This window comes from Ctenopharyngodon idella, chromosome 5 (assembly GCF_019924925.1).
Source record: "Ctenopharyngodon idella isolate HZGC_01 chromosome 5, HZGC01, whole genome shotgun sequence".
NCBI classification, from domain to species: Eukaryota; Metazoa; Chordata; class Actinopteri; order Cypriniformes; family Xenocyprididae; genus Ctenopharyngodon; species Ctenopharyngodon idella.
The window spans coordinates 39,805,899-39,827,283 of NC_067224.1; the positions used below are offsets into that span (position 1 = coordinate 39,805,899).

Sequence of the window (21,385 nt, forward strand, 5' to 3'; positions counted from 1 at the left end):
CATGCCACTAGTTTATTTCTGTCAGCCTCTGGGTTAGTTAAAGGAGTGAAATTATTTTAATACAGAGTTAGACATTTGTAGTAGAAGTAGTTATGAAATCAATAACTATTCAAGCAAAGACCAAACAAACTAAAAGCTCGTTCTGCAGCACGTTGTTGACCGTATATGTTGTGCGTCACTGTAAGCTGAACAGTCTCCGGTTAGCGGTTATAAATGAGCTGTTCTGTTTATATGTTACGTCTCGCAGCGGTGACTGTGTTTACGACTGTTTTCTTAACTATGCAAGCGAGGGCCAAATCTGTCTGCGTTTATGTGTGTGTGTGTTTCATGAAGTGTGCATATGTGAAATTATTAATGGATCAGACAGGGATGGGATGAGATATTGAGCAGTGCATCAGACTCACGGTGTGTGGGAAACCGTGAGTGTTTATGTCCCGGGGCCCCTTACATCCCTTACATGAATGAGTCTTACTGTATACATTCACATGTCTGTGTAAGTGTGTCTGTACTTTGTAGGATTAAAGTTGTCCTTTAATAATGTGTGTTCGACATACTAGGACTAGACACACACACAGACTAGCCTCCATTCTGTATCCAGACTAAATTCTGCAATATAAGCAGTGCATTAGTGAGTTTAGACTAGTGGTGGTTTGTAATAGAGAGAGTGAAAGACAAGAATAGTTTGTTGAAAGAGACTTAACACACTAAATATAACATAATGTACTGTCAGAAGATCATTATTTCAAAATAAACCCAGACATTGTGAGCAACGCAACTGTTATGTAATATGACTGTACATTATGGACATGGAGTATTGATTTGAGTTGAAATTTTACATTAAATGTGTATATATATATATATATACACATGTATGTATATGTATGTATATATATGTATATATATGTATGTATGTGTGTATATATATATATATATATATATATAATATATATATATATATATATATATATATATATATATATATATATATATATATATATATATATATATATATATATATTATACATACACACACACACACACACACATTTAAACCATATATAAACTGTGATATATATATATAATTCATTTAAAAGTATTTTTTGTCTAAACATTAGTTTCTACTAAACATAGGTAAACCAAACTTAGAATATAGTTTCTCAACTCTGTCATAAAAGATGTTAATTGATTTGTTTATATTGTATTTAATGTCTGATTTATTATACAGTCTGTGTTTACAGATGGGCAAAAATGTGTTTTACATGGGGTCAATTTTTTTTTTTTTTTTTTTTTTTTACTTTATATAAACATGATTTTGTAGCATAATTATAAAAGAATATTTTACCACTGAATGTCACACTCAACCTTTCAGAATCAAATGTTGCAAAGAGCCGTGAAATAAGCAACTTTATTTTATGTCTTGATGTCAAAATTATATACACCATCCCTCAGCAACCCCCTCTCTCTTTAACAGCTCACAGATGTGTAGTTATTTTGACTGAAGGGTGTTTGCTCAGCTTCTATAAGCACCTTTGTGGCCGTTTAAAACTGTGTGTGTGTATGTGTGTGTGTATGTGTGTCTGTTTGTTCGGTTGTATGTGCAAGTTTTAGAGGGAGAAGAAAACACACACATCAACTTTACAGCCCTGTATCATAATTTTGTGTTCCTTACTTTTCACCCAAAGTGACTTACCATGCACTAATTACAGCAGCAATAACTTGGGGTTAAGTGTCTCGCTCATGGAAACAAAAGCACAATTGTGCTCTCAGAAAGGTTATTATAGTTTATATAGTTTTTAAATTTGTTTTATTTAGCCTTTATTTTGGTGTGTTTTTGTCAATTTAATTTTTATAAATATATAATTTAAATATATTAAATAAATGTTATATATTAAAAGTGTTATTATATTTAACATTTTATTCTGCCAAAGTTAACACTTAATACAAATAATTCATGATTATTTTTTATTTTATTGTTATTTTGTTTTGAGGCAATGAAAAATTTAGTTTAAATTTGTCCAATTGTTGTTTTTATTTCAGTTTTACACAACAGAAATTACTTTGCCTAATTAATCCAGTTTATCATTGAATTTTTTAGGATGGAATCTGCAATCTATGATTTTGCAGTCTAGATCCCTTTAATCTGCCACCACTTCTTGTGTTCTGAAACCTTGATGGCCATGAGAAGTCTTTTCAAATTAGGGCTGTGTGATTGTTTTTAATTGTTTTGATGAATATTTTTGTTTGAATATTGGCTGTGGTATCATAATCATTTGGGTCCACACTTGAAATTTCCTGATGAAATGATCAACATGTCCAGTTGTTTCATGGCCAATTCAAAACCGCAATATCTTTGTTTTATTTGTTCGATTAATCAATTTTTCACTTCGAAAATGTTTTCCACATAAAATGTTTTCCACATAAACAAATCAATAGTACTTTTTACACGTCTATCCTAGACGTCCATCTGTCCTTGACTGCTCACTCCTTCTTCAAACAAACTCAAATAACTTCTTCATATCGCTCCAAAACAAGTGACAGACTGTCCAACCTTCATTTCCATCTTTTAGTTTCATTTGTAAAGAGTCTCAGGGCCGTTTCTCTCTGTGAATATTTGAAGATGAAAGAGTGAGAATGATGTGATATTTGCAGCCATATTTCCCCAGGTGCCATAAATTTCATACTTCAAAGCTGTGTGTTTTGATCCTGAGAGTCTGGAAATCTGGAGTAATTATTCATTTTGGTCTCATCACTATTTTTAATCTGTAAACAGGAGGGAAGGAAATAAAGGACATTTTTGAGTTGGATAAATGTTGTGAGTTTCTGACAGGACATGTTTTGTAAGGCAGCCAACTGACTTATTTCCAATTCCTGTTCGTCTCCAGCTAATGTTCTAGACACCTATGCTGCTGAGGAATTCTGGGAAGGTGGAAGAACATCGGGAGACAGGAAGTGATGCGCCGGCTCTACCTCAGCGCTTCCTGTGGTGTTACTGTTATCATCACTGCCCGGAGGACTCGACTAATAACACATGCAGGTATTAGGACACGTGCCACCACTCTTACTGTACCACTAACACACGTACTGTACGCAGTATTACATGTGTGTCGTGTGTTCAGGACGGACGGGTACTGCTTCACCATGGTGGAGGAAGAGGGTGGAACGGCTGTGGTGACGTCAGGTTGTCTGGGTCTGGTCGGATCAGAGTTTCAGTGCCGAGTGAGTCATAAACTACTCTAATTTCCAAAATAAACTACTTAAGTGTTAGTGCATCAGTCCTCAAGCACTGACTAAACAAAAGCCTTATATAACCAACAGTAAATTAAACGCCCACTTAACAAACTCGTGTGTTGCTCCTCAACTGGCACAGTTCACCCAAAAATTACAATTTTGTCATTTATTCACCCTTATGTAGTGGAGTAAAAAAAAAAAAGTATAATTGCCACTTTATATCTCACAATTCTGACTTTGTATGTAACTATGAACTTTGTATCTTAAAATTGTGAGAATTAAATCCATACTCCATACTCATGATTTTCTTTCAGAACAAATGAAGATAGTTTAGGAGTAGTTTAACAGCAGCTCTTTTCCATATTATTCAAATGAATGGTTATTTATACTACCAAGCCCCAAAATTCACCATAAAAGTAGTCTATAGTACATATTTTGTGTAAACTATTCCTCTACACTTCTCTTTATCATAACACAAAACAACATAAAGTCCAAAACTGAATACAACATAAAATGCAAAACCAATCCTATTTACTTTCTTAATACATACCCCTGGCCTAATTGTGCAAAAAAAAAAAAAAAAAAAAACTATTTTTTTTGCTGCCAGAGCAGAAATGATTTTAAGTACCACCCCTACAGTGCATTATCTCATGCTGCATGTTCTGTTTCACTCGAAATATGTCACATTAAAGAAGTTAAAAATGAGTTGCATGTGCGGTTTCATTGCGTCTGTTTCTGAACCTAAAATATCCTGATGTCTTAATATAATGTGTGTTTGTGTGTGTTTAGGACACGGGGAACTCTAAGCAGCGGCGAGCACTAGAGTGCTGCACAGATCAGGACTACTGTAATAGAGACTTACACCCAACACTGCCTCCCCTACGAACACCCAGTGAGTTCACACACACACTGGTTTCCATGTTTTATGGGGACTTTCCATAGACATAATGATTTTTATACTATACAAACTGTATATTCTATCCCCCTACACTAACCCTACCCCTAAACTTACCCATTACAGAAAACCTTCTGCATTTTTACATTTTCAAAACACTTCATTTAGTATGATTTATAAGCAGTTTTCCTCATGGGGACCAAAAAATGTCCCCATAAGGTAAAAATTTACTAGTATTACTATCCTTGTGGGGATGTTTGGTCCCCATAACATAGGGAACACACACACACATGTTGGGTTTTCATGTTAAATGGGGACTTTCCATAGACATAATGATTTTTTGTACTGTACAATTATATATTCTATCCCCTAACCCTAAACCAACCCATCACAGAAAACCTTCTACGTTTTTACATTTTCAAAAACATCACTTAGTATGATTTATAAAAAAAAATGTCCCCACAAGGTCATACATTTTTCAGGTTTTACTATTCTTTTACTACAGCTATTTAGTAGTGTTTGTTCAGGGAAGCGTTATTATTAATTACTATTGTTAATATTTAGAGTTTATATATATATATATATATATATATATATATATATATATATATATATATATATATATATATATATATATAATATAATATAGCCTCTTAAGTATATTTCCTTTGGGCAACATTCCTAGAAAAAAATGATTTGTTCCCAAAAGCATATCTAGGTCAGAAGCCCTCAAACACCTGTAGGGTTTATTGTGGCTGTCATGATACAACTCCCATCGATCAGCACAGCAGAATAGAAGTCTCTCTGTCCGTCTCTCACACACACACACACACACACACACACACACACACACACACACACACACACACACACACACACACACACACCTGCGTGTTCACACCCTCTCACCTGTGCTGTGGCATACAGAGACGGCTCTGATTTCACTCAGCTCTGTGTTAAGATTCAAAAGTTGTGTATTCACCCTCGGCTCTTTAACATGTAATAATACGTGTGTGTGTGCAGGTTATGTGGTTGGAGACATTCATCATATCGCTCTGCTCATCTCAGTGACCGTCTGTAGCTTCATCCTCACCTTCATCATCATCTTCTGTTACTTCAGGTGTGTAAGTTACCACACAGACACACTGACTTTGGTTTTTCTTCAATGAAGCTAATTAAAATTACTATAAACTAAACCTTACGGACTAACCGTGCTCTTTAACTTAATCTGTCACATTATTTTAACATTACTTTAAGAAGTTGTTTATATCATGGAGACCTCAGTCTAAACCACCATGTTGTCTTTGTGTGGAATTTTGGTCATTTTGTCTCGTGTTTAAGTTGTCTGTGTGGTGTTTCAGGTATAAGCGTCATGAGTTGGCCCCGCGCTACAGCCTTGGCCTGCATCCTGATGAAACTTTCATTCCTCCCGGAGAATCCCTGCGGGATCTCATAGAGCAGTCCCAGAGCTCTGGCTCAGGGTCAGGACTCCCCCTGCTGGTGAGAATCACACACTGCATGCAGTCACAGATGACATGAAATCAACATCCACATAGAGCCCTATGAACTGAGCACGGAATCACAGAATACAGTCATAAAAATTGAATTTACTGTATGACATCGAGTGTCATGGAATTTGGCAAATTTTGGATGATTAAATCAAAAGTTAGGCTCTAAACTTGTGAAATGAACTAGTGTCTGTGAATATTAAAATGCAGAAAGATTGCTATTTGAATATGAAGTGTGAATGAGGCACAATTTCGCAGCAATTTCGAGTGGCAATTTCATCTACTACACATACTCAAGCATTTCAGCGTCTGGTGTCTCACTATGTGAGGACTTCATCTCCAGAGCTGCTCTGAGAGTCACTTCACAAGCATTTCACCATTTCATTTGATAATAAACTATTTTCAAATACACACAAAAACTCAAAGGTCTTAACTACAACCTGTCAAAATAAAAGTTTGGTTTATATTACTTGTATACATTAGAATATGCTTTTCAAAGTAATAATAATATTGCAATTTATGAAAACATTATTGTTTTTTTTTTTTTTTTCTAAGAATTTTTCTTAAGAAATTAATTATTTACACAGAAATTGTGCAATTTTTCCTTTTTATTAATTTAAAAGTAAAACTTTTTGGTGCAATGCTGTTTGCTAAGAAATTAAACTGTTAAAATTTTAAAAGTTGAAAAGATTCATTTAAAAATGATATACCTTCATATGAAATGACAACACAGAATTTCAGAAGAAAAAAAAAACATTTCTTAGGGCCCTATTATTGTTAATAATAATATTATTGTTTTGATAAAATGGAATCCAGAAATATTGTAAAAAAAACAAAAAACAAACAAACAAACACATAATTTGGGAAAAAATAAAGCTATTATCTGTCTATCTGTCTGTCTGTCTGTCTATCTATCTATCTATCTATCTATCATCTGTCTATCATCTGTCTGTCTGTCTGTCTCTGTCTTTAGGTGCAGCGCACTATAGCAAAGCAGATCCAGATGGTGACACAGATCGGGAAGGGCCGTTATGGAGAGGTGTGGATGGGAAGATGGAGGGGAGAGAAAGTAGCTGTGAAAGTCTTTTTTACCACAGAAGAAGCCAGCTGGTTCAGAGAGACGGAGATATATCAGACTGTCCTCATGAGACATGAGAATATACTGGGTGAGACTCCCACACACACACACACACACACACACACACACACACACACACACACACACACACACACTCACACTATTACATTCACTGTGCTTTAATGCTACTATTATACTAACAGTGAATTTATAATATGTAGACTATTATTAGGAAAACTACTGCTTGCCAAACTAAAGTAACTCATAATTTAAAGTTGTTCAATTACCTTCTTGAAATAGTAGTTAGCTGCACTAATAAAACTATTTAACTTTGTCGAAGCTATTAAGGGGGCAGTATGTATATAATTAGGGTGAATTATACACTTACACTTTCTGTTTACTTTTCATTGCTGTTCTTTTAAAAAATGCCAAATGGGTCAGTGCTTCACACAAAAGACCTTTAAATAACTAAAGATCTCCACTGCACTATATAGAATATATATTAGTTTATATATATATATATATATATATATATATATATATATATATATATATATATATATACATATATATATAGTTTATATAGTATAGAAAATTTAAATTTGACATATTTTACATAGTATAGAATATATAGTATAGTATACCTCAAGATGATTCGCAATACCTGCTTGAGCGGTCTGTTATCAGCTGTAGCGGTTGTTGGTGTGGAATAACAGATCACTAAATGGTGTGATTGAAGAATCTGAATTGAGTATTGCAGGGAGCTATGTAAAAATATAAATGAATGATACATGATCCTTCACTAAACATTGACAAATTTATGAAAGGACTGTCAGAGCCAGGTAAACCTAAAGTAGACAATAAATCTACTTCAAATGTCACAACTACCAAAACAACGTCTACACCAGATGCGAGCGGCTTGAAAAAAGCAAATTGAACCCACTGGAATCAGTGATGCTGTCTACACTGAATGTGGCGCGACACGACTAATTTCCGACAGTAAACTGACGTTTAATTTCTCACGTACTGTTAGTGCTCGCACAACTTCTGACACAAATGGATTTGCAATGTTCGCTTTGTCGCATTTGGTGTAGACAGTGTTTTAAAGACAAGAAAATATGACGAGGCATATCTCGCCCTTGGATTGGTGGGTAATGAAGAGAGACCAAGTGTGTTGCATGCCTCAAAATGTTAGCTTCTGACAGTATGAAGCTAAACAAGATGCACATTAAAGTTGAGAAGTTGTAGTACTGTATTAATTACAATGTTTCAAATAAATCCTGTTGGATTTTGCGAGCAGGGTCATGTCTGAGAGTGTCTTTATGTGGGTGCATGTTGGTGGGGGCAAATATTTTTCTCTACAAAGTTTGGGAACCACTGTGTTAACCCAAATCTTCAGCATTCCCATGTTACTTGTCAGCTACTCATTTAACTAAATATTTTAGACACAGGGTCTTCCGGGAGCACGTTTGAGTGATCACTCAAATTAATCAGTGAATTCAGTTAATTAAAATGAACCATCCCAAATAAATCAGTTCACTATAATTAATCGCTGCTTGAGGACGTTCTCTGAGAGTGTGTTTGATCATTGCTTCAAATCAATTGTCTGTAAAGCTCAGCGCACAATACAGTGTGATGGAACAAACAGAATTATTGCATCTTTTTATGCTACGTCGCTGTTTGTTAGAAAAAATAGCAGTGCTATTTTCAAAAGAGCAGAGCTACTGTCACGCAACTGAAAAATGTAGTAAAGCAGCGTCTCTACTGTTATTTAATTACTCCTACTGGTGAACATGTAGTTGGTAATTATAGGAAAATGAACCGTGCACGATTGAACCGTCTTGATTAGCAGTCATTTCAAATTAATTAGCTGATATCAGATTAATTATAACATTAAATTAAGCGTGGCCTTGCTCAGAGTATATTTAGCCTCGTTCAGTAATTTTAACCTCTTCTGCGTTCCTCAGGGTTCATAGCGGCCGACATTAAAGGCACAGGCTCGTGGACTCAACTCTACCTCATCACCGACTACCACGAGAACGGCTCTCTGTACGACTATCTCAAATGCACCACCCTGGACAGCCGAGCCATGCTGAGATTGGCATACTCCTCTGTCTCTGGACTCTGCCACCTTCACACGGAAATCTTTGGCACGCAGGGCAAACCGGCCATCGCCCACAGAGACCTGAAGAGCAAAAACATCCTGGTGAAGAGGAACGGAGCCTGCTGCATCGCTGACCTCGGCCTGGCCGTCAAGTTCATCAGGTCAGAGTCCGATCACTTTAGTTTACTTGTCTTTAATAGTCTTGCTAATTATTGTAGGCGGTATTACCATTAGCAACCTGTTAAAAAAGATTATTTAATAGACTCATTTGCGTGACTGGTAAAAAAAAAAAGTCCCTGTCTGGCAGTTTACAACTGTTTTTGTAGTTAAGTAAAATTTTAATAATTTCTGCTAATATTTACTACACAATCTTAGATGATTATAATTTTATTTTCAATTTGGCTGTATACAGTAAATGCATGTTTAAAATAGTTTTTTTTAGTGTGTTTAGTTTTATTGATTACTATTTAATGTTAATATATGTGCCTATTGAGTTTAATTCTGTTGCTAATTAAGATGCTCATTGGTTTTTTGTTTGTTTTTAATTATCAGATTTAAAATGCCCTGATAATTGAATACTATTCTATAATTAAAACATTAGATACACTGTTTTTAGAATTAGAATGATTTCTGAAGGATCATGTGACACTGAAGACTGGAGTAATGATGCTGAAAATTCAGCTTTGATCACAGAAATAAATTATATTTTAAAATATATTCAAATAGAAAACAGTTATTTTAAATTGTAATAATATTTCACAATATTATTTATTTTTGGTATTTTTAATTAAATAAATGCAGCCTTGGTGAGCAGAAGAGACTTCTTTTAAAAACATTAAAAAATCTTACAGATCCCAAACTTTTAAACAACAATGTATATTATTGTTAACTAAAACTAAAAATTAAGAATAAAATAGTTTTTGTTATTCGAAATAAATCTGAAATAAAATAAAAATTAGATGAAAAACTTAAAATGAGACCAAACAGAAATAAAAATCAGTTTAAGTTGAAGTACTAAAATTACTAAATCTGAAACTGAAATAAAAATAAAGCTAAATAGAAATATAAAAAACTAATAAAATGACTAAAGCATTTAAAATTACTAAAATTGAAACAAAATTTAAATGAATGCTGAAAATATAAAAATAAAAGCTCATTCAAAATAATAAATACTATAACAGTGATTAAATAGTAATAAAATATTGCTGTACAAACTGATGTGCACACACACACACACACACACACACACACACACACACACACACACACACACACACGCGCACGCTTATAATTCATATATATATCAGACTCTTCACAAGCAATATGCCATAAGAGCCAACAATATTAATATATAGATAACTATTAGATATGGTAATAATGGCCCCTTTATATCTTCAGTGTAGTTAGATATTCTTTATTAGTAAATTGTAGTGTAGCTAGCTACTGTACTTTATCAAAAGGGTAGCTTGACTGTAGTTAAACTACTTGTAACTTGGCAAACTAAACTACACTTTTAAAGTAGCATCAACATCTTTTTAACACACAAAAATCATTTGAACTCTGCTGAAGATTATTTGCTAATAAAAAGAGCCCTAGTGCCTAAAGATGTCAGGATTGAAATACTGTATTAATGCTGTTGTGTTTCATGGAACAGCGACACTAATGAAGTGGACATCCCACTGAACACACGTGTGGGCACCAAACGCTTCATGGCTCCTGAAGTTCTGGACGAGACTCTGAACAGGAACCATTTTCAGTCCTACATCATGGCAGACATATACAGCTTTGGCCTCATACTGTGGGAGATCGCCCGCCGATGTGTGTCTGGAGGTACAGATCTGCCTTTCTCAAAATATTTCAATGAAGAACATTTACATATTTCATGTCAACATTGTCTCATATCATTCCTTAGTGGATGTGGATAGTGTAGCTCAGATAATTTTGTCTTGGAAAAAACATTAAAAACATGATTTGTGATTTTAAAGAGATCTCATTTATATCTGTGTATTGATTGTTTTTTGGATGATTCTGCAGGTATCGTAGAGGAATATCAGCTGCCGTATCATGATCACGTTCCTAATGACCCATCGTACGAAGACATGCGAGAGGTCGTCTGCATCAAGAGAATACGGCCGTCTTTCCCCAACCGCTGGAGCAGTGATGAGGTTAAACACTAATCTACTCGCTCTTCATACTGATTTCATATTTTAAAGGGTTAGTTCACCCAAAAATGAAAATTCTGTCATCATTTACTCGCTTTCATGTCGTTCCATCTTCAGAACACAAATTAAGATATTTTTTGATGAAATCTGAGAGTCTTAATCTTAATCTTAATTGTGTTCTGAAGATGAACGAAGGTCTTACGGGTGTGGAACGACATGAGGGTGAGTAATTAATGACAGAATTTAAATTTTTGGGTGAACTAACCCTTTAAATCACAAAAACACATGAACCGTGGTGTTCATGTTTACCTTTTTTTCTTAGTCATAGTTATTGTTTTTTTGATAAATGTCAATATTTCATCATGTCATATTCATTCATTTTAGTCAGTTTTACTGAAATTTTATTCCCTTTTATTCAACTAAAACATTTACACTCTTAAAAAAAAAAAAAAAGGTTCCAATAGGGGGGTTTTGCAGAGATGCCATAGAAGAACCATTTTGGGTTCCCCAAAGAACCGTGAACAGATCTTAAAAGAATCTTTGTTCTTAGTATAAAGAACATTTTAGAAATCTGAAGAACATTTGTCCATGTTAAAAGAAATGTTTGAGCAATGGAAAGGATCTTCATGGAACCATAGATGCCAATAAAGAACCTTTATTTTAAAGAGTGTAGCATTTAGAAAGCTAAAAAAAACATTTTAACTGATATTTAGTTGCTGATAAATTACAAAAATATGTGTCAAACTAGAACTGACACAAGTGAAACAAAGTTTGATTTGTGCAAATATAACATTAGAAGCAGTTCAGTTTACCGGTGTTCATGTTCTAGCATACTGCATTAAAAAAGAAAGTGTGTTGAATTTACATGATTTAATCATGTACATCAAGACCACATGAATCAGTCAGGTAACATCAACATATTTTTTCTTCTAAATTAAATTCAATAATTCTTGGTCAGGAATCATTATTTGTTCATGTACACTGAATTAAGTACACTCAAAGTGATTTTACATGGTTCCCTGACATGACTAATTTATTCAGTTTCATACAATATTTTTGTCACATCACTGAATTATAAGATTGTACTGGCTAGCTAACTATTAGCTTGCAATAACACACATTAATACACTGATTGGCTGACAATGTTTTTATTGTTCATCATCTGGAAAAAAAATCTTTTGAAAGTGATTCCAACAATATTGTTCCTTTGTATCGTTATCATTATAGTTGTGATGTAGACCCTTTGGAAAAAAAAAAAGTTATTTTTGGGCATTTTTGCCTTTTTTTGAGAGACAGGAAGAGATAGGGGAGGAGAGAGGGGCACATGATCAAGAAAGGACCACTTGTCGGGACTCAAATTCGGGTCGCCCAAAGCACTGTTGCACTATATGTCGGAGCGCTGCCCACAAGGCTATGGCTTCAACCATTCTTTTAATTTTAGTACGATTTTCAAAATGATGTCTTCATCATTATAGTTATCGTCCTTGGTGTGAATGGGCTTTAACACTTGCCATTGTGTTTGATTTCAGTGTCTCAGACAGATGGGGAAGCTCATGACGGAGTGTTGGGCTCATAACCCTGCCTCTCGGCTCACCGCTCTTCGCATTAAAAAGACGCTGGCCAAGATGTCAGAGTCCCAGGACATTAAAGTCTGAGAACATCCCAACAGCAGCACTGACGCTAACCCCGAACCCACCACCTGCAACGGCCCGCTGTGGGTTCAAACGGTGAGTTTTGCCATGCGAGAGCACTCACCAATGGCGAAAGACGCCGAAGATCTTCTGTGGTCGGAGCTCATGGTGGCACGTCCGAGGCCAGATATACAGCACTGTGAAATGTGACGTAAAAAAAGAGACTGCTGGCCGCTGTCGTAATGCTTCACTGGATGAGGACCTGTAAACACTGGTCAATGGGACGAAGCAGGACCTCATGGAGCGAGATGTCCGCTGTCCATCATAAACACTTGGGCTTTAGCTCATGACTCCCTTGAGAGAACTGCGAAGTTTTCTCCTTTCACAATCTGCTCAGCTCGTACATGACAATGATTTTGGCTCATGTTTGGAACTTGCAACAAGCGTGATGGTTGAAATGAGTCATAAGGGCTGCGGTTTCCCTCCTTTTTGGTAGGCTGTGCCTTATTTATTGTGTAAATAGCTGAAAATGAGAGTGAAGAATCAATGTACTTGAATAAATGTTCTAATAACACTGAAGATTTTTTTTTTTACATTCATGATTTTTGTGACGCAAAATCCGTAAGGTCTTTTCAAGTGACCTTTATTCCTATAGCGCTTTATACAATACAGTTTGTTTCAAAGCAGCTTTACAGTGATGAACAGGAAAATGATCAATGATGCAAACAGAATTCAACTCTGCTGTAAAGCAGCTCTAAAAAAGACAATATTGTCATTATTCAAATGAATCTAAAAGGTACTTAGACTTTCTTTTTGAAAAACCCTTCACATTTCCGAATGGGCAACACATTTGACTGGATTCAGAAAACCAGCAAAAATATTTGTGTAAATTGTAAAACATCATAACACCATCCTTGCATTGTTGTAAACTGTCTGGTTTTCAGCATTTGCTCAGTCTTTTCAAATATAAAGACCTCTATAAAAGGGCAGGGATTGGCTTTTTGAAGTGAATACATGTTTAAATACATATTGTATTTATGAATATCAATTTTTAAAAGTATCCAAGCATAACAACCAATCACAAACTTGCTTGTTTAATTAGTAAGATATACAGAATCCTTACATTTATGGTTCATAATTGTATTAAGCTACTCTGAATGAATCACTTGGTTAATATAACAATATGAACTAATAATTATATATAATAACTATTATTTATTTTGATTTCATCTTTATCTTTAAACATTTTTTATGAACACAGTATATTTAAGCTTCTTAAGGTATCAATTTCAATGTTAAAGACGCCAGGAACTTAAGATGAGTAAATGGTAAATCATAATTATTACAAAATATTGATGACATAAGAAGTCGAAATTATAACATGGCATAATTATGAGATAAAAAGTTTTAACAAAAGCAACAAAAAAGTTGAAATATGACAAGTCAAAATTGAGTCACAATGTGATAAAAAGTTCAAATTATAATGATGATTCATAAAATTCATAAGACAAAAATCCTCGTTATACCCTCTCTTTTGGTTACTATGGTAAATGTTTGTTAGGACAGTCATGTTTACGATTATTCAAGGTCAAAGTATTAAAAAAAATAAATCATATGCAAGTAATCTCCAAGAAGGTAAAAATAAAATAAAACAAAGGCACTTTCAGCATTGATTAAAAATATAATTTATTTAAAAAATCCTTTACATACATTTTATACAGCGAACATATTAGCGTTTTTTTGATTGCTATTTTAATGAAGCTTTATTCTATGGATTCAGTTTTCTCCATCATATCAATGCACATTTGCCAGCGGTTCTGTCATCGTCCTATACAGAAGCAAACGTTGCATAGTTGGCACAGCATTTACGCCAGACAGAAGCACTCGATGCACTGCTGCTCTTCTGTCTTACATAAGGGCTTTTCTGCTGCCTTGTTTTGCTCATTAATTTGGCTTTTATTTTCCGCACAGATCCTCGCCTCTTTTGGAGACGTCGTGGATTGTGGGAAATGGCAGTTCGTTAGAGGCTGTTACACGTCGGTGGGGTGGCAGCGGCTGCAGGCAGTGAGACTGCAGACAGATCACAAATAATGAGTCCTGTGTTTCACATCACTGCGAGCACATTTACAAGCACACCAACACTCGCGTCTACTGTCACCAATTTATGCACAAACATTTATGCATAAAATACGCCGGCTGCTTTGCAAAGCGGTTGCATAGACCATCATTAACTGTAAACTGTCTGTTACGGCTGTAAACACATTTAAGATCTGTGAGTTTAACTTTAGGTCTTGCTAAAGACTTCTGTGATTTCCATTTGCAAATGGGTGTTTAATATTTCGAGTTTACATGAAATCAGAACGACCCGGTGCACTTTCTTAATACATGATCCTGCTCATAATGTATGGAAGCCCATCGCTGACACAGAAGAAAAAAACATCATGAAATATGACAATAACATGCATAATTACAACAAAAAAGTCATAATTATGACATAAAAAGTTTGAATTTTGACAAAACAAAGTTATAATAAAAGAAAAAAGAAGAAAAGAAATTATAGCATTAAAAAAGTTGAAATATGACAGTCAAAATTATAACAAGTCATAATGAGATAAAAATGTAAAATTGAGACCAAAAGTAGAAATTATTATATAAAATTTGAAATTGAAAAAAGTTGAAATTATGAGATAAAAAGTTGGAATTTTGACAAAACAAACAAGATAAAATAAAAAAATTTAACAAAAATATTTTTTATATTTTTTTTTTAGTTTTAAATATTACATATAATTTAAACTTTTTTTCAATTTTAACTTTTGAGATACTAAGTCATAATTATGACAAGTTGAAATTGAGGAAAAAAGTTGAAATTATGATAAAATGTCAATTTCAAATTTTGTATCATATTTTGACTGTAATAAAAGAAAAAAATAAAATATATATAAAAAAATATAAAATAAGAAAAATAGAAATTATGAAACTAAAAAGTTTAAATATGACAGTCAATACACATTATGAGTCATTATGAGATAAAAAGTCAAAATTATGATATAGCATAATTATGAGATAAAAAGTTGAAATGTTGACAAAACATTATCATGAAGTTATAATAAAAGAAAAAAGAAATTATAACATTAAAAAAGGTGAAATATGGCACTCAAAATTATAACAGTCATAATGAGATTAAAAGCTAAAATTATGACAAAAGTGGAAATTATAATAGTAAGCCATAATTATGGCAATTTTTTCATACTTTTGACCATAATGAAAGAAAATATATATAAAAAAGAAAAATAGAATATTTAAATAAGTTGTAATATGAGTGTCAAAATTATAACACTGTCAATTTCAATTTTTTTTGTCATAATTTATGACTTTTTATGTCATAATTGTGATATACGAAATAATTTTTTTCTTATATGTCAGAAATGGGCTTCCATATTATGGCAAACGATTCATCAGTGAAAATTATTTCTAAGAAAATAAAAGTTCTTCCATCAGAATGTAATAACTTGCTCCGCCCCTGAAACCTTGTTTCTTTCGGCTGACATCATCAGAGCCCACCCTCTGCCCCCGAGACGTTACTTTCATAATATCAAAGTTAATGTGCATGTAAATATGATCAGATAAACTCTCTACAGCAACACAAGCAAATATATTCCATAGAAACTTTTTCAGTCATGTATTTGGGATATGTTCTGAGATCTTCCTGGCTGAAGGAGTGACACAGGAGCGACATATTTAATATTCACCAGAAAAAAATGATTCCACTGTACTGGCAGTGTTCATAGGTCCTGCAGCTCCAACCAACCATGAAAATCTTCTTTAATATGTTTTTTTTCTTTATCCTGACCAGCTTCTGCAACTAACAGAACATTTTCTATTTCGTACTCATCCGCACATCTTTATATTAATCATAAAATATGTTCTGATTGGCCGTGATTGTGTCGTATCTTACAGTATTTTCACTTTGAGTGTGGACAGAAAAATGACTTAGGCTTACAAAAATTTACAGCAACACTTCAAGCCTTTATGTATAATGCATTATGAAGGTATCCATAATGTATTATATCGTTTCATAAATAATTGTAACCAAAGTTAAATCTGAAATTGGTTGTTTGACATGTGTTTTAATGCATTATACTTTGTATATTCATGAGACCATACAGTGCATTATGAGGCATAATTAATGCATTAAAAATACTTTTATACGGTGTTGGGTGTAATTCATTACTAAGTAATTAATTACTTTACCTTGATGAAGTAAAGTAAGTGATTACTCTTTATTTTCTGTAACTTAATTAGTTACTTCTGATGTAATTGCATTAAATACTGTATAATTGACTATAGGACAATTCTACATAAAACAATAGTGGATTTAACATTCAATCAATGTTAAAATGTGTTTTTAATGTAACCTTCTCCCTTTAAATACTTTGGTCAGTTCAAGAATAATTTATGCAATTTTATATTATGTATTTGAAAGAATTAAAAAGTAATTAGTAATAAGTAATGCAATACTTCTTAGAGAAATTAGTACAGTGATCTAATTACAATGTTACCCAACACTGCTTTTATAATGCATTACATATAAAGGCTTTAAAGTAAAGTGTTACCAAATTTAACACAACCACACTTTCCACCAAAAGTTACTACAGTTATAGTTGCTAAAATAAACCTGTGGTAACTTGCTATTGGTCTTTACGGTCATAAAAAGAAATTAAAATGAAAAACTATTTCATTACATCAATCCAGTTGTAACAATAATAGCCCCTTTCACACATACAGTGTTTAAGTTACTGGTAAATTACCGGTAAGAGATCATGAGTGATCAGGACCTTTTCAAAAACACCAGTAAATTGCTTCTGCCAATTTACCCGTATGAAAAGTCGTAACATTACCAGTAAATCACTGGTGTGATGCTGTGTTTATGAGGATTACCGGTATGAGCACGTACGAGATCAGAACGCGCTGACGTAAGAGTCTGCTTTGAGCCAATCATAAAGTTCTTATGGAGATGACGCGTTACAGTAAGTTCCACTGCTTTTTAATAGTTTTTCTATGTAAATGTGTGCTTCTCTTCATGCGGGCTCAAGTTCAAGCTAAGAAGATTAGAGTGTAGCCAGAACTTTTAACTCACTGACACATGAAGATAATGAGGCAGTCGAGTGGATAGAACCTGGCCGGCAAGCAGTATAAATCTGGATGTCATCTGCTTAACAGTGGTAGTTAAAACCATGGTGACCAATTATTTGGCCAAGAGGCTGAATGTATATAATGAATAATAAAGGTCCTAGAACCGAACCCTGGGGAACACCCTGTTTGAGTGAGACAATGAGAGATTTGGAATTGAGCCTGGTAAAGGTGCTATATAATTTAAACATATTATTATTATTATTAAGACAACAGCGTAGCATTTACAGATCATTTACGATGACTGACATCACAGAATCTAGCATTATTTTGCTGCTGATGTGTGAATAGTCTCTTAAAGGGATAGTTCACCCCAAAATGAAAATTATCCCATGATTTACTCACCCTCAAGCAAACTTAGGTATATATGACTATCTTCTTTCAGACAAACACAAACAGAGTTATATTAAAAAAATATCCTGGCTCTTCCAAGCTTTATAGTGGTAGTGAATGGGGTGTATTTTCAAGCCCAAAAAAGCACATCCATCCATCATAAAAGTACTCCATATGGCTCAAAGGGGTTAATCTGAAGTGATGGGATTTTGTAAGAAAAATATCCATATTTAAAACTTTATGAACCATAATAACTAGCTTCCAGCAGATGGCCGTACGTCAGGTCAGAGGTCACTCTTTCGCCGTAATTCGATCCAGGCGGCTGTCTGCTGGAAGATAGTTATTATAGTTTAAATATGTTTTAAATATGGATATTTTTCTTACAAAAACCCATCACTTTACTTTAGAAGGTCTTTTTTAACCCCCTGGATCCGTATGGATTACTTTTATGATGGATGGATGCACTTTTTTGGGCTTCAGAATACAACGCCCCATTCACTACCATTATAAAGCTTGCAAGGATATATTTTAATATAACTCCGATTTTGTTCATCTGAAAGAAGATAGTCATATACAGTGTTGGGGGTAATGCATTACAAGCAACTTGAGTTACATAATCAGATTTTTTCAAGTAACAAGTGAACTAACACTACTTTTTCAATTTACAACAAAATATCTATATTTCTTTGTTTTCACATGTATTGACTGACAGCTCTCCTGTTCCCACGTTGAGAGAAATAAAGTGCAGAGGTGTTGTGTGTGAACATGATGGTTATTGTAGTTCTAGACTAAATGTGAACATGCATTTACTCATCTCATTTCAGTATTCCTCAAAATTAATAAAAACAGTGAAATGCAATCTCAGAATTGTACACAAACCTGTAATAATTAACTATATTAAATTACACAAATATACTTTATGTATTTAATCTCACTTTATTAACCAATGTCTTTACTGCTGACCTTCAATGATCCAATTCAACCATAAACAAAAGTGACTTTAGATTAGATTTAGAAATAAGAGTGTTGAACATCAGGGATGATGTGTTTTTGTAGGCCAACCCGGAAGTTAGCGGCGCACGGGTTCCCTCGATTGAAAGCCTATGCATTTTTCCCAGACTTTTGGAAAAAAATAAGCTCTGTGTTTAACAAAGGGTTATGACACTTACACGTTTTGTCTATCAAGATAATCTTTACAAGTTAACACAACATTTATAAATTTTGAAGCCTAAATAAAGTCGTCAGATATAAAAAGATAACAGTAGGCTATAAACGGACTACAGCACACCATGGTCGCGGATCAACGTCACCACCACCAAGCTTCCTCAAACTTTATTAAAAAAAACAACTTTATTTAAAAACATGCTCGCTGATTATGATCTGCGCTGTGTATGAATACTTATCCAATTTTTCATGAGAAATGCTGTCCAAATGTCCTGTTTGTCATGATGACGTCTAAAGTCCCCACCAAAGGAAGTAGTCCCTTTTAGCAATTTGTTAGCAATAATTAAGCTGGTGTGTTTTGTCATAGATCAAAACGTGAAAATATTTAGAGGCTTTGTTAACCACAGACCTTATTTCAGGCGATTTAGCAAAAACCCATTCAAAAAACCCATTGACTTCGGGGCGATGGAACCGGAAGTCCTAAAATGCTAACTCGCTTCTGGGTTTTGCCTACAAAAACACGTCATCCCTGAGGTACCGCAATGTATTACCACAATATAGTAATACATTACTTTTAAAAGTAACTTTCCACAACACTGGTCATATATACCTAGGATGGCTTGAGGGTGCATAAATCATGGCATAATTTTCATTTTCAGATGAACTCTCCCAAAAGAACACCGTTGCTTGTACGAACAGCATCTTTGTGTATTTATCAGTAAAGTCATTCTGGTAATTTACTGGGATTGCTGTGTGAAAGGGGCTGTTGTATCCATCACATTCTGGCAGAAACTATAGTCACCACCAAAGGAAGTTTATTTTTCTTTATAAGGGATCAATTGTCTCTTTTTAAAATAATGCGTATAGTAGAGTGAAATGCATAAATGTTGACACGAAACATTGATGCACAACAGAAATAGCCCATGCAGGACGCGGGAATTCATTAGATGCAGCAGTGAAGATCATTACAGTGTGACGTAACATCGCATTCCAGAAAATCAAACAGCAACTTCCGACATGATCCTCAAATCCCTGCAAGTGCTCATGTGCACTTTTGTTCAACAAAGCAACACGTATTTTACGTCTTCGGATACCTGCGTTACAAAAATAATACAATACAAATCAGATCTGAATGTTAACCGGATTTTAAAGGCCACTTTAAGGTACTCTGTAGACACACTAAATACTGTATTCAGGTCTCAAAATATTATATTACACGAGCGTTTGTTCTGCAACCACTAGATGGCACCACAAATTTCTGTAAAAACGATGACTGAAGGAGACGAGAAGATGATGTGGGAGATTTCTGCTGTTTTTGCGCAAACACACACGGGGACCCTGCGCGTGCAAACTGGGAGGGTTTAAGAGATTTTGGTTGCCTGAAGTGTCTTGACCCTGTTCCTGGTTCACCTTTGACCCCCAGCCCTGCATTCAACCCCAAATCGGCAAGCATCCGCGTACATGGACAGCAGTACGGCACGTTTCCATGGAAACTGAATAAGATGCTGCACCGAGCCGGTGCTAAAGGTCATGGACTCTCCTCCGTACTGCGGATGCTTTGACTTTGTCTTGGGTTTGATCGTAGTTTCAGCTCGATGAGAGTGGCAACACAACTTGAGCTCAATTATCCTCTGCTCAGACGTCACCGCCGATGTAAGGGTCATTGTTCCTTCGCCATGGCAGCGATGCTGTTGTCATGACGACCCATCTCCTCCAGAACCGTGGCGAGCTGGTTGAGGTTGCCGTGTGGGAAGTGTTGAGCTTCCCAGAGGTCCAGAATGACACCGGTAGGACTCGTCTTAGTCGCAAAGTAGTTCAGATACCTGTAGGGCGGGTGAGATGAAACAGACACTTAGATGTGGGCGGTGTGAGAACAACAAATCATGATATAGCTATCTGTGCTAGAAGTTTTGATTTGATTTTAATGTTTTTATTTATTTATTTATTTTTTATACATAATCCTGACTTTCTTTTTTTATTTGGAACTTGGACACAAACCAAAAGATCAGACTATTCCTAAATGGCAATTTAATGCATTCAGTGAGTGTGATTCATTCTTTAAAAATAACACAATAAAAAGTGATTTTTTCAA

At 34.5% G+C, this 21,385-nt stretch overlaps 2 protein-coding genes across 5 annotated transcripts in view; one reads left to right on the forward strand and one right to left on the reverse strand.

Moving 5' to 3' along the window:
* bmpr1ba (bone morphogenetic protein receptor, type IBa) overlaps nt 1–16,817 on the forward strand; it is a 57,503-nt gene extending 40,686 nt beyond the window's left edge. For 2 of the 3 annotated variants that reach the window (XM_051894017.1, XM_051894015.1), the window contains 10 exons: nt 2,883–3,034; nt 3,117–3,216; nt 4,018–4,120; nt 5,147–5,243; nt 5,485–5,623; nt 6,605–6,797; nt 8,677–8,974; nt 10,468–10,643; nt 10,848–10,978; nt 12,505–13,187. In XM_051894017.1, coding sequence (XP_051749977.1) covers nt 2,901–3,034; nt 3,117–3,216; nt 4,018–4,120; nt 5,147–5,243; nt 5,485–5,623; nt 6,605–6,797; nt 8,677–8,974; nt 10,468–10,643; nt 10,848–10,978; nt 12,505–12,630 — 1,497 coding nt within the window. In that variant the 5' untranslated portion in view covers nt 2,883–2,900 and the 3' untranslated portion in view covers nt 12,631–13,187. Of the gene's footprint in view, nt 1–2,882; nt 3,035–3,116; nt 3,217–4,017; nt 4,121–5,146; nt 5,244–5,484; nt 5,624–6,604; nt 6,798–8,676; nt 8,975–10,467; nt 10,644–10,847; nt 10,979–12,504; nt 13,188–14,577 lie in introns of those variants that run through there. The other variant, XR_007930255.1, reaches the window with a different exon arrangement.
* unc5ca (unc-5 netrin receptor Ca) overlaps nt 14,276–21,385 on the reverse strand; it is a 169,592-nt gene continuing 162,482 nt past the window's right edge. For both annotated transcript variants that reach the window (XM_051894005.1, XM_051894006.1), the window contains one exon: nt 14,276–21,116. In XM_051894005.1, the coding sequence (XP_051749965.1) occupies nt 20,954–21,116 (163 nt within the window). In that variant the 3' untranslated portion in view covers nt 14,276–20,953. The remainder of the gene's footprint in view (nt 21,117–21,385) is intronic.